Source organism: Rhizoctonia solani, chromosome 8 (assembly GCF_016906535.1).
Source record: "Rhizoctonia solani chromosome 8, complete sequence".
In the NCBI taxonomy this organism is placed as follows: Eukaryota; Fungi; Basidiomycota; class Agaricomycetes; order Cantharellales; family Ceratobasidiaceae; genus Rhizoctonia; species Rhizoctonia solani.
In genome coordinates, this window is record NC_057377.1 from 1,780,047 (window position 1) to 1,792,211 (window position 12,165).

Sequence of the window (12,165 nt, forward strand, 5' to 3'; positions counted from 1 at the left end):
TTTCTTTGTAACCAAGGGTTTGACAATAATCCTTGGTTTCAGTCTTTTCCCAATCCCTCCTCTTCTGCCACTTTGGCAACTTCTTTGATGGTGGCTTTCCAGCCATTGGGGCACTGCTTGATGCCATGTCCCTTTTGGCCGCACTTGATGCAAAGACCTGATGCGCGGCGGCGGTCCCTTTCCTCCGGGGTAACGTAATTTGGGTCTTCTGATAGGCGGACCCTCGTTGTTGTGGTGGAGGTGGATGTGGTGGCCACGGTGGCCAGGGACTTGGCAGGGAGCTTCTTGGGTTGGTTCTCTTCATTTTCCCAACGTGTGTTATCAATTTTGATGGAGGCGGCGAATATAGCCTCCAGCTTGTCGGGGATGTTGTCCTTGGTGGACAGGAGCTCCTTGACCTTCCAGTGAAGGCTGCACGTGAATTGGGCAATGTACGCCTCTTCATTCCAGTCAAGCTCCGCAATAAGGTTGCGGAACTCTGTAACGTACTCAGACGTGGTCATGGTCTGAGTCAACGCAGCAATCTTCCTGGTGGCCGCCCTTTTGGCGTCAGGGTTGGCAAATGCCTCCTTGAATTTGGCCATTAGGGCCTGGATAGTGGTAGGAGGGTTACCCTTGCCCTTGATGATATTTCCAATGATGGGGAGAGCCCAGTTGGCGGCTTTATCTGTCATGTGGTATAGAATCCACGCAACCATCTGCTCCTCCTTGTTGAACTTGTCCTAGACGTCTGTAAGGACATTGAGGCAGAGGGCGCTTGCGGCCGGGTGTATACAAGTGAGAACCGCGTAAGGCGGTGAGCAAGCTACCTACAACAACAACAAGCTATACTACGGTGACTACGCCTATAAGGGCAATGGCAAGCTATCTAAGTACAGCAGTGAGGCCGCTTAAGGCAGTGTGGAACTAGTGACTAAGTAGGATTACTGGGCTATAAGGCCCTTGTACAATGTGGGATACAACAAGAGGTAATTGACCTGGGTGTTACCATGGTCGGTGTGCCTCTTTATATATTCTACAAGCTAGCTAATTACAAATGTACTATATCAAATACCGTATCAAATAAGAACCCCAATCTGCAGTTGGCCTTACTCATGCATACGTGTCACTGATGTGTCATAGTGATGTCATCAGGTGGAGGTGGCTACGTGTGCTGAGGTAAGCGCGGAAGGGGACGTGGCTTGGCGCTGAGCGTATGATATAAGCGCCGAAGTCACGTGATCGAAAATGTTCTCCGTTTGCCTTTGTTTAAATCCGAGAAAATGGGAATAAATTCCCTGGTATCAACTGTGTCTACGACACTGCCCCCCCTCTAAGGGCCTTTTTCTTCATCTCTTTTTTGTACTTCTTTAAAAATTTTTCCGCATTTTTGAGGTTCTCCCGGGGTTCCCACGTGTTTTCCTCTGGACCATAGCCCTTCCATTTGACTCTGAAGAACCATTTTCCGTTCCTTTCTTCCATGTCCGTTATTCCTTCTACCTCATATTCCTCTTCCCCATCCACAGTGACTGGAGGGGGGCGATTTTCAAAGGTGCGTTTGTCATCCCTTTTGACTTTAGACAAGAGTCCCATGTAGAAGACATTGTGGATACGCATGGTTGGAGGCAGTTCAAGCCAGTAAGCGCGGTCGGAGATTTTTTTGGTGACCTTGAATGGCCCTAAGCGTTGTTCTGTCAGTTTTGGGCTTAGGGTTTTGAGGTTCACGTTCTTGGCATCAAGCCATGCTTCTTCTCCAACCTCAAATTCTACTGGGGCCCCACTTTCTCCGTCAACCATTTGTTGCTTAGATTGTTGCAGGGCGGATTCCACTTCCCTCCATTGTTTTTCCATTGTCTCGGCTAGGTCATCTGCTTCTGGTACATTGGTAGGGACGTTGGATGGTGTCAAGGTAGGTTCCCACCCGTACAGGGCTTTGAACGGTGTTTTCCCTGTGCTACTGTGGACTGCATTGTTGTATGCAAATTTGGCCATAGGCAACCATTTTGTCCAGTCCCGTTGATTAATCCCTGAGTAAGCCCTGAGAAAGTGCTCAATGGACGGGTTTACTTGTTCTGTTTGACCATTGCTCTGGGGGTGATAGGCAGAGGAGAAGTGAGGATCAATGCCTAATTGCTTGTACAGGGCTCGTAAGAACTTGTTATTGAAGACCCTGCCTCTATCCAATATTGTCTTTTCTGGCATCCCATGGCGTTTCCATACATGTTCCAGAAACAGCTCCGCAAGTTTGGGTGCCTTGAGTTTTTTGGAACATTTAACAAAGATGCCGTACTTAGTGAAGCTATCTACTATAACCAGGATGGAGTTGTTGTTTCCATCCCGTGGTAGGTCCACAATCATATTGTAGGAAACATGTTGCCATGGCCTAGATGGGAGTTTGAGTGGTTGCAGGGGGATGGAGGCGTATTTAGGCTTCCAAATTTGCTGGCAAGTTTCACAGGAATCTACGTGCCAATACGTGTCTGAACGGATGCTGGGCCAGTAGTAATTACGCAAGACCAATTCTAGAGTACGTTGTCTTCCTGGATGTCCTGCCAAGGGGCTATTGTGGAAGATGCATAGTAGATCTGTCCTTAGTGTTCCAACGTCAGGGACCACAATCTGTCCTTGGTAGAACAGTAGGCCAGCCTCCATCTTGTAATCTTTGAACGCGCGTTTGATGGAGGGGGGTGTTTTGGACTTGTTCTGCAGGAATTGGAGGATTTCTTCCAGGGATTTGTCTTGGTCCAGGGACAACTCAATCTGCCGTTGTAGCTCCTTTTCTGGTGTGACTAAGGCTATGTTGGCAAATACCGGATCTGGTAACATGGACTGGGGCTCTGGTGGGATATCCGCGTGATCCGATTGCCGTGACAAGGCGTCTGGCTTCCCCAATTGTTTTCCTGGCCTGTATACAATTTGGAAGTTATAACCGGCAAGGAGTAAGTGCCATTGTGCATGGCGTTGGTTGAATGTGCGTGATTCCTTCCAGTATTCCAAATTGCAGTGATTGGTGAATATGGTGATTGGGTGCTGAGTTCCCTCTAGGAAAATGCGCCAGTACTCAAAGGAACAGATGATTGCAAGAAGTTCCTTATTGTGGGTATTGTAGTTCTGCTCGGCACCTTTGAAAGACTCTGACAGGAACCCTAGCGGATGCAATCGGCCGTCTCCCTGTTGTTGACTGAGTATGGATCCCAGGGCTGCGCCAGAGGCATCTGTCTCTAGGAAATACGGTTTGGATGGATCAGCGTGGCAAAGGACTGGGGCGTTGGTGATGGCGTCTTTTAGTCCCTGGAAAGCTTCTTGTTCCTTGATATCCCATTTCCAAGGTGTGTCTTTCTTGACTAGGTTGTGTAGTGGCCTAGCCATGTGGCTGAAGTTGGCAACAAAGCGCTGGAGGAAGTTGGCAAAGCCAAGGAAAGATTGTACTTCCTTAACCTTGGTGGGCGTGGGCCATTCTTGAACTGCCTGGATCTTGAGCTTATCCAGACTAAAACCCTTATCCAATACAATGATCCCTAGATATTCAACCAAGGTTACATGGAATGTACACTTGGAGGCCTTGCAGAATAGTTGGTTTTCCATTAGGCAACGTAATACCTTGTGAACGTGTTGTGCGTGTGATGTGTCATCCTTGGAGTAAATAAGGATATCATCAAGGTAAATGATGATGCATACATTGAGCAAGTCTTTGAATAACTTGTTCATGAAGTGTTGGAAAGCCGCAGGTGCATTTGTCAGGCCAAAGGTCATGACCAAGGACTTGTAAAGACCATACTTGGTGCGGAAGGCGGTCTTCCATTTGTTGCCCTCCTTAACTTGGACATTGTTATGACCCCATTGCAAGTCTAATTTAGTGAAGACCTTGGCACCACGGAGCTGGGCCATGAGGTTGTTGGGACGGGGTAGTGGGTACACGTTTTTCTTAGTCTGGTTATTTAGGCAACAATAGTCTACAACCAGGCGGCAAGAGCCATCCTTTTTTGGGACAAACATGACAGGAGAACTAATCAAAAATTTGCTAGGGCGGATTTTTCCTGCCTTTAACTCGTCCCTGAGCCAGTCTTTTAGTGTGGCAGACTTGGCATCTGTCATACTGTAAAGGGGGGAATTGAGGGGGCCTTCTTTGGTGAGTTCAATCCCAATATTGTAATGCCTATGGGGAGGAAGCTTGTTGAATTCTTCTTCTCCAAACACCTTAGCATATTGGTGGTATTCAGAGGGTACTCCTTCAAGAGGGTTCTGATCAGCTTCTTCTTCTTTGGCAATGGCCACATGTTCTGGTGGAGTGTGTGGGAAGGAGAGGGTGCACGTGTTCCAATCTATTTCCGGGTTGTGAGCATCTAACCATTTCAAACCTAGGATGGCCGCATGACTGCCAGTATTACAGATGAGGAAGGTCTCCGTCATCTTTTTGCCATCATAGGTGAAGGTGAGTACTGCCTTCTTCCAGATTTTTCCTGCCTGGGGGCTTGACCCATCAAGCATAGTTACGGTGCGGGGTGAGGGTTGTTGTAAATTGGGGGAAAAGAGGTTGAGACTCTGGTGCTGAGCAGAGTCTGTGTTGGAAGATTTCCCAATTTCCAAGCTAAGTAAAGAAGTAGCTTCTTTAGGGTTCTCTGGGTCTAGCTATCTTGAATACAATCAACTACAGATATATCTTTTCTCAGTGTAAAGTGTCTTAGTAAGTATTTCTGTAAGAGCAAGAGTACTGGCTCAGGTTCCCTTTGGCAGAGATAGTTATGTAAGTTTCACTCCTAGTTGCAGGAACTAACTGGTTACTTAGTATATATCCTTCTTTAAGGATGATTGCCTTCTGTTCACTTAACCTAAGAACTCTGTATCAGGTCTACAACCTTTCCACACTATGGGTACTTGGGAGATCCACTTATACAAGTTTAAGTTATTTGAAATCTTGAGGCACAAAATATCACACAATTGAGGGGGGCAAGCCCAAACCCAAGAGTGACAGTCAACAGTAACAGTGAGTGGTAAGAGTGAAGGGTGGGTGCCCTCCAAGGGTATGCAAGAGTCCCCTTTTATACCCTAGAGTGGCAAGGTTACTGAGTCATTCACCTAGTCAGAGTATGAATATGACTTGCTTAGGACTGTGCTTCCTAAGACTTTGATTGGTGGGTGGGAAGGCACAGATATGACTAGGATGGAATGTGGCTGCTCTTGGGTTGAACTGCAATTAGTTAAAAATAGAAACATCTAAATACATGACTCAGTCTATCAAGAAATGCTTGGCAGCCAATGAGCACTTTAGAGTGAGTCATTAGTGTGAGTCATTCTGGTGGCAAGCAGAATGACTCATAAGCAGGATTCGCAGTGCCACTAGAAATTACTAGATAAGGAGAACCTTAGTAATCTCATGAGAGGTATGACTCAACTAAGCTAGGAATAAGGTTGATTTCCCAAGTTAGAGCTAGTCATGTGATGAGCTAGATGTAAAGATATAAATATAATGATTAGTAAGGTACTTGAGCCACATAGATAGAATCTTGTGAAGCTAATATCTCCATGAGATCTTATCGTATGAGCACGTGACAGGCAGCGTTAGAACGAGCGGAAGGAGCTCTATTGAACGATATGTAACACATACAGTCAATATGAGCGTTACATAGAGTAATGACAGAAATAATGGAAAATAGGAGTCAAATGGCCATTAAATCAGAAAGTCAGATATATACAGATTATTGTGGATGGTGAGCTGTGAATGCAAAATTGTGTGATACATAACAAGGGTAGATCTATTAGGGGTAGGCGTAGTGCCTTGGCGGTGCGTGGGTGGAGAAATGATGATGTGGCGCCTGAGTCTATCAGGACTTCTAGATTATCCGCTTGTTTTTCTGGCTGGATTTGAATAGTGAAGAGAGGTGAAATTCTATTGCTACTTGAGATATTACAAAATTCAATACAGCCAGAGTCCTTGGGGTCCTTGCGCGCGGCAGCAGGTACCCTTACTCTTTTCCCAATTGGTACTTGGAGTCTTTGCCAATTTTGGCAGTTTCCTTATCCTTCCCCTTGTCCTCAATAGGGGTGGCTTTCCAGCCCGTGCGGCATTCCGCAAACTTGTGGCCCATTTTGCCGCATTTGATGCAGGCGCCTGCGGCGCGGCGGCAATTTTGTTCTTCCTCCGACACAAAGTTAGGATCGTCGGAGAGTTTCTTTGAACCGGTGGTTGACTGGCCAGTACTCGTCCCCCTTGCGGGGTTGGGTGGTCTGCTAGACTTACTATCCTTTGGCGGATGGCTAGCACGCTCCTCTTGGAGGGCGTTATTGATGACAAGTGCTGCGTTTTGCAGCTCTAGGAGGGTACGGGGACGGTGTTTGCAGGTTGCAATCTGGCGGCTGACCTCCCAGTGGAGGCCACGGGCAAACTGGCCTCTAAGGGCCGCGTCATTCCAGTCCAGTTCCATGGCTAAGGTTCTGAACTTTGTAATATAGTCCGCACATGTGCCGGACTGTGTGAGTGTGGTAATCTTCCGCTCAGCGGCCCTTGTGGCATCAGGGTCGCCAAACGCTGCCAAAAACTCCAACTTGAACCCTTTGACCGTTTGAATGATGGCCCGGTGTGATCCAAGCTGGTCAAGGTGGGGATGGGCCCAGGCCCCAGCGGAATCCTTCATGTTCATCAGGAGGAAGGATAGAACCTCCTGATTGGTTGGAAACATCCGCAAGTTAAGGCGGGTCCTGGCCAGCATCCTGGTCAGCCACTGCTTTGCCTTGCTCCCTATTTTGCCTGTGTAGGCATTGGGGTGGTCAACCTTGACCGGAGCAGGGTAGTGGGCTGCTGGAGCCGGAGGGAGAGGGGCAGGTGCTCCAATCGGGGATCGGAGACGCGGAGATGAAGGGGGAGATGGTGCTTGCGGGGGAGCGGCTCTTCTTGGGGTTGGCTGGGCCAGGCCGGGTGGGGCCCTGGATGGTTCTGTCCAGAAGGGGGCCCCACTAGTCAATCCAATAGGCTTGGCTTTTGGTAGGGGGCGTGGCGTTTCTTCCACAGCCTTGGTTTGGGGTCCTTTGGGTGTGCAGGGACCATGGAACTGAAGGGACTTAAGCCCATCCTTGACAACATCAACGGTTTGGGAGATGTTTTTGACGTTTGTCCGTGTTTTGACTCCTGCTTCCTTGATCTTGGCAATTTCTTGCTCAAGGCGTTTGACTTGGCCAAGGAGGCTGAGGAGGAGTTGTGTGACTTGTTCAAGGGATACCTTGCCATATTTGACAGAGGTGGTTGGCGGAAGTGCGGGTTCCATGTATCCCTGATTGAACGGGGATTGAGCTTGAGAGGCCGTCTGGGAGCGGGTAGCCATGGTTGGTTGTGGGTAGGAGCAGCCAGCGTGTGAAGAGGCCCGCAAAGAAGAGCGCGTGGGGGTACGCAAGGTAATGGTGGGCAATTGGGAGTGATGGGGGCTATGTAGCCAAGGGTGCCTATATCAGGACTTATGGGGCGCTTTATTGTTCTGGCGCTAAGAGTCTGCGTCAACCGCCTAGCGTTGGACAGTCCCTACAACTAATCAACAGCCGTGAGCAGGCATGATGTAGAGCGGGCTTTCTGCAAGCGGGTGGATCTGCTGGTTGACTCCGCTGACAAATGGTGCAGTGACCGGTGGTATGCGGGTGATAGGGATAGCCTGCCTTATAGCAATTTGCTACTACGTGGGACCAACAGCTCTTTGATTATTCCAGCTGAAAGGGGAGTCCAATCACGTGTTTTTGCTTGTGCTAGTACAGGTATCCTTCTCGGGGGTTGAGGCTTAGTAGTAGTGGGTGCAGAACGGTTTGCAACTGACGTAAGGTTGATTACCTAGTGTCCTAGACGTCTGTAAGGACATTGAGGCAGAGGGTGCTTGCGGCCGGGTGTATACAAGTGAGAACCGCGTAAGGCGGTGAGCAAGCTACCTACAACAACAACAAGCTATACTACGGTGACTACGCCTATAAGGGCAATGGCAAGCTATCTAAGTACAGCAGTGAGGCTGCTTAAGGCAGTGTGGAACTAGTGACTAAGTAGGATTACTGGGCTATAAGGCCCTTGTACAATGTGGGATACAACAAGAGGTAATTGACCTGGGTGTTACCATGGTTGGTGTGCCTCTTTATATATTCTACAAGCTAGCTAATTACAAATGTACTATATCAAATACCGTATCAAATAAGAACCCCAATCTGCAGTTGGCCTTACTCATGCATACATGTCACTGACGTGTCATAGTGATGTCATCAGGTGGAGGTGGCTACGTGTGCTGAGGTAAGCATGGAAGGGGACGTGGCTTGGCGCTGAGCGTATGATATAAGCGCCAAAGTCACGTGATCAAAAATGTTCTCCGTTTGCCTTCGTTTAAATCCGAGAAAATGGGAATAAATTCCCTGGTATCAACTGTGTCTACAACAGAACTGGTCTCAATGGAGGGCTACCCATAGCATCATCCAATCCAGCCACTGAGTGGCCTTTTGTCCCCTGGTGTTGCCCTTATAGGGGTTGGGAAGATCCATTTTGGGCCGTTTTACACTGGACCCTGTGTTGAATGGGGTGAGGGACCCCAAGTGCCTTTTAGGCGTTCCTGTAGGCTCCTTTTTGAGGGGCCTTGGTTCTTCCTTGTCCTTGGAATCAAAGCCTGTTCCCCTTGATGGTCTGAAGGGGGCCTTGAGTCCAGGCCTAACCGTGCCTGGAGTGTTGGCTTCTCCTCCAGAGTGGGTAGGAGGAGTGGCAGGCCCAGTCATTGGGCCAGGCTTGGCTTGGGTTCCACCCTGAGCTGAGTCTCCAACAAGGTTGTTGGTTTCTTTACATAGGGCAGCAAGCTGGGTAATCTGCTTGCCCTGGGACTTGACTTGGTCCTGGAGGGACCCAACTTGTGTGGAGAGGGCTTGGATAGCCTCAAGGAGAGCGCCAATGGATGGCTCTGGTTCCATTCCGGGCAAGTTTTGCGGAGTGGGAGATGATTTGCAAGAGGGCGGTTGGGAGTGGGGTGGAATGGAACGACGGCTGGAGCAACTGGATGGACGGGAGTAGGGGTGTGGGACGCCAGAGCGTGTGGATGGAATGACTGAGACGGCGTGGGGGAATAAGGTGCCTGGTACAGGACTTATGAGCGGTTTTTGCGCAGTGTGTGAACGCTAAACCCTTGCGTAGAACACCTAGCGTTGAACAATCCCTACAATGAATCAACAGATCTGGCAATTGTGATACAAGCGGGTTTTTTGCAAGCGGGTGATTTGGCTGTCTAGGGTTGCCAACTGCTGTGTTCCGGCAAAACACATGGTACGCGGACAATTAGAGACTGTCCGCCTTATAGCAATTTGGTACTGGGTGGGACTGACAGCTGTTTGATTATTAAAGCTGAAAGGCAAGTCCAATCACCCGTTTTCCCTTGTGCTAGTATGGGAGTTCCTCTTGTTTGTCAATCAGAGCCTACGGAAAGTTGATTTTACAATGTTGTACACCACTGTAAGGTGGGTACTTGCTGGTAAAGGTGGGCACTTGTGGCTGTACTACTACACTAGCCTATGTAATCTAACTAGCTAAGGCTATCTACTAACTGACTAAGTTGCTTACGGCAACAACTAACTATCTACTGCTAATGCAAGGGGGCCTTAGGCCTGGAGGTGTGGTGAGTGAAGTAAGGGGGTGGTGCGTCAGCAGAACTTCTGGGGGCCGGCTACTTAGCTGGCTGATGCCTCCTCAATGGATATGAGACAAGGTAAAATTGACTTGGTGTTTCCAAGCAATTTCCCTGCTGTATATATAGACAAAACACACTATCTACATGGACTGTGCGTGTGAGAGAAAGAAGTACAGAAGACAAATAAGAAGCATGCTGCGGGCTGCGCAGAAGCGTGGATTTCTCCTAAGCGCCCTTGACACGGCATCTTGGCGCGGCATCTCGGCATAATAAGCGCCGAGATCACGTGATTAAAAAACATAAGATAAAGGGTTCGTAAAAAATAGTAAAAATATCAGAAAAATCGTCCGAATCCAGTGGTATAGTTAAGGAGGTTGTAACAAGTACCGTACAATGAGCTTAGTGATAGTGGGTCTGAAACCCTCAAATGCGCAAGTGTAAGGGTACTTAAGGAAGCAATATGGGAACCTCAACCGGTCATCAGCACCATATATCACTGCCTAAGACTAGATCCTTTATTATCACACTTGACTCTATCTACAAAATGTACTACGGCCGGCAAAGATGCTGCAGTTGCAACCAAGAACGGCAGCGGGATGCACCACCAGCGTACAACCCAGGGCCCAACAAACAAGTTGATGCAGGTTTACTATGGCTGCTCAACACGGTGGCCCAGACCAGCCTTGAAACCATTAGGGCAAGAAACGCCCCAACCCCCCAAAGGGGAAGGCAAGGACGGTTTGGGAGGCTGAACATGGCCAGGTCCCTGCATGTCAGGAGAGGTCAGATGGACCTGTACAAAGGTATTATTGGCGTCAGTACCAATGGGCCATTGCGTGCATGACCAAGAGAGCGGACTTACCAAGGGTCATCTACAGGAAGACGCCTTAAACGGCAACGCACTTGACTTAATGCTAGGAATTGCGGCCAATCACCCACCAGAAGCACGTTGGCCTCCTGGTCTAGCAATGGATCCACCGTACAAGGAAGAAGTACTTTGACCAAGCATGGACAAAGAACGCAAACAGGAGGAAAACAAGCGCGTACCCAATCCAGTCCCTACAACCCTACTGGACCCAGTCAAGAGGAGACTGGCAAATCATCCAAGGAGACCAGCGACGGAACCAACCCAGGCAGGGACAGTTGGACTGCAAGTCAACAAGCTGGCAAGGAAGGTATTGCGGGCAATTCTCTTGGTCAAGAACGTCATATCAGTAACCACAACTCTAAGCAAACGCGTGAAGAGGACTCACCAGCGGGTCATAGACAGGGAGTGGGACATCATGGAAGACATGTCCCGTATTGCACTTCAAGCACTAAGGATAGAAGACAAACCCAGGATTGGGGACGCAAACTACCCCCATGTCGTACTCCACTGTAAGGTGGGGTACTTGCTAGTGGGCGGGCGCTTACGGCCGTACTACTAATGACAGAGCTTTCTAACTAACTATGTAAGGCTATGCTACTACCGCTATAAGGCGGTCTACTGTTTCTACACTACTGCAGAGGGGCCTTAGGCCTGGAGGTGTGGTGAGCGCAAATAAGGGGGTTACTACTGATACTTCTGTGGGCCGGCTACTTAGCTGGCTGGGTGGATCCTCCTCAATGAGATGAGACAAGGTAAAATCAACTTGGTGTTTCCAAGCGATTTTCCTGCTGTATATATAGACATAAGTGCGCTATCTACATGGTCTGTGCGCGTGAGAAAGGAAGTACATGTTGGAAAAAGGAAGCATGTTGCAGGCTGCGTAGAAGCGTGGATCTTTCCTAAGCGCCCTTGGCACGGCATCTCGGCGCGGCATCTCGGCATAATAAGCGCCGAGATCACGTGATCGAAAAACAAAAGGTATTGAGTCCGTAAAAAATACTAAAAATAACAGAAAAATCGTGCGATTCTAATGGTATATTCAAGAAGGTTGTAACACCCCAGGAGCTGATCAGGAGGGCGTATCCCATGCCCCAGATGCCAGAGTCAATGGAGAGGGCAATCAACGACCTCATACTGGGGATCAAGGAGCACTGGGCAACGGTCAGGGGGAACAAGGCAACTTTGAGACACTACGTACTGTTGAGGCTCCCAAATCCAGCATCGGAGAGGACAAGGACAAGCCCTCACCTGGTAGCGACGCAGGAGCCAAGCCAGCCATTGTTGGCAACCAAGACAACCCAGATGTCCGCAATGCCACTGACCACATTGCCAAGTGGACCAACCTTGGGCCAGACATCGAGATGCGGGACGCCGACAAGGGACTCAAGACCATTGAGCCTGAACAACCTTGCATCTCCCCAAGGAAGCTCGAACTCAAGCAATCTTCTACGCGTCAAGGATCTGATCAAAACAACGGAAAGGGAGGAGAGCGAACCAACGGAGGAAAGGGAAGGAAGTGAATAAGGTGGCTATATGCCACCTGGAGGGCGAGTGTAAGGAATACCAGATATTCGTATATTTACTCTACTATACGCGAATCCCTTACATAATCGAGTCGGCTATGCTCACCCGACTTACCACCTCGGCCCACCTTCGCCTTCTTTATTGTTTGTATCTGATTTCTAACTATAT

The 12,165-nt window shown here is 48.9% G+C and overlaps 5 protein-coding genes across 5 annotated transcripts; 1 reads left to right on the forward strand and 4 right to left on the reverse strand.

The window, feature by feature from the left end:
* Positions 1 to 38: 38 nt before the first annotated feature.
* Positions 39 to 674, reverse strand: RhiXN_09999 (Retrotransposon gag protein; the record flags this gene model as incomplete). Its single annotated transcript, XM_043329815.1, has 1 exon — positions 39 to 674. The coding sequence occupies one exon, from the start codon at positions 672 to 674 to the stop codon at positions 39 to 41; it is 636 nt and encodes a 211-aa protein (XP_043182649.1).
* Positions 675 to 1,293: 619 nt separating this feature from the next.
* On the reverse strand, positions 1,294 to 4,467 carry RhiXN_10000 (Retrotransposable element Tf2 protein; the record flags this gene model as incomplete). Its single annotated transcript, XM_043329816.1, has 1 exon — positions 1,294 to 4,467. The coding sequence occupies one exon, from the start codon at positions 4,465 to 4,467 to the stop codon at positions 1,294 to 1,296; it is 3,174 nt and encodes a 1,057-aa protein (XP_043182650.1).
* A 1,475-nt stretch (positions 4,468 to 5,942) lies between these two features.
* Positions 5,943 to 7,295, reverse strand: RhiXN_10001 (Retrotransposon gag protein; the record flags this gene model as incomplete). The annotated part of the gene is made up of 1 exon (XM_043329817.1): positions 5,943 to 7,295. One exon carries the CDS (start codon positions 7,293 to 7,295, stop codon positions 5,943 to 5,945), a length of 1,353 nt encoding a protein of 450 aa, XP_043182651.1.
* A 1,090-nt stretch (positions 7,296 to 8,385) lies between these two features.
* RhiXN_10002 (uncharacterized protein) lies at positions 8,386 to 8,895 on the reverse strand (the record flags this gene model as incomplete). The annotated part of the gene is made up of 1 exon (XM_043329818.1): positions 8,386 to 8,895. One exon carries the CDS (start codon positions 8,893 to 8,895, stop codon positions 8,386 to 8,388), a length of 510 nt encoding a protein of 169 aa, XP_043182652.1.
* Positions 8,896 to 10,429: 1,534 nt separating this feature from the next.
* RhiXN_10003 (uncharacterized protein) lies at positions 10,430 to 11,993 on the forward strand (the record flags this gene model as incomplete). Its single annotated transcript, XM_043329819.1, has 6 exons — positions 10,430 to 10,584; positions 10,623 to 10,819; positions 10,872 to 10,982; positions 11,062 to 11,135; positions 11,189 to 11,225; positions 11,521 to 11,993. 6 exons carry the CDS (start codon positions 10,430 to 10,432, stop codon positions 11,991 to 11,993), a joined length of 1,047 nt encoding a protein of 348 aa, XP_043182653.1.
* Positions 11,994 to 12,165: the final 172 nt, after the last annotated feature.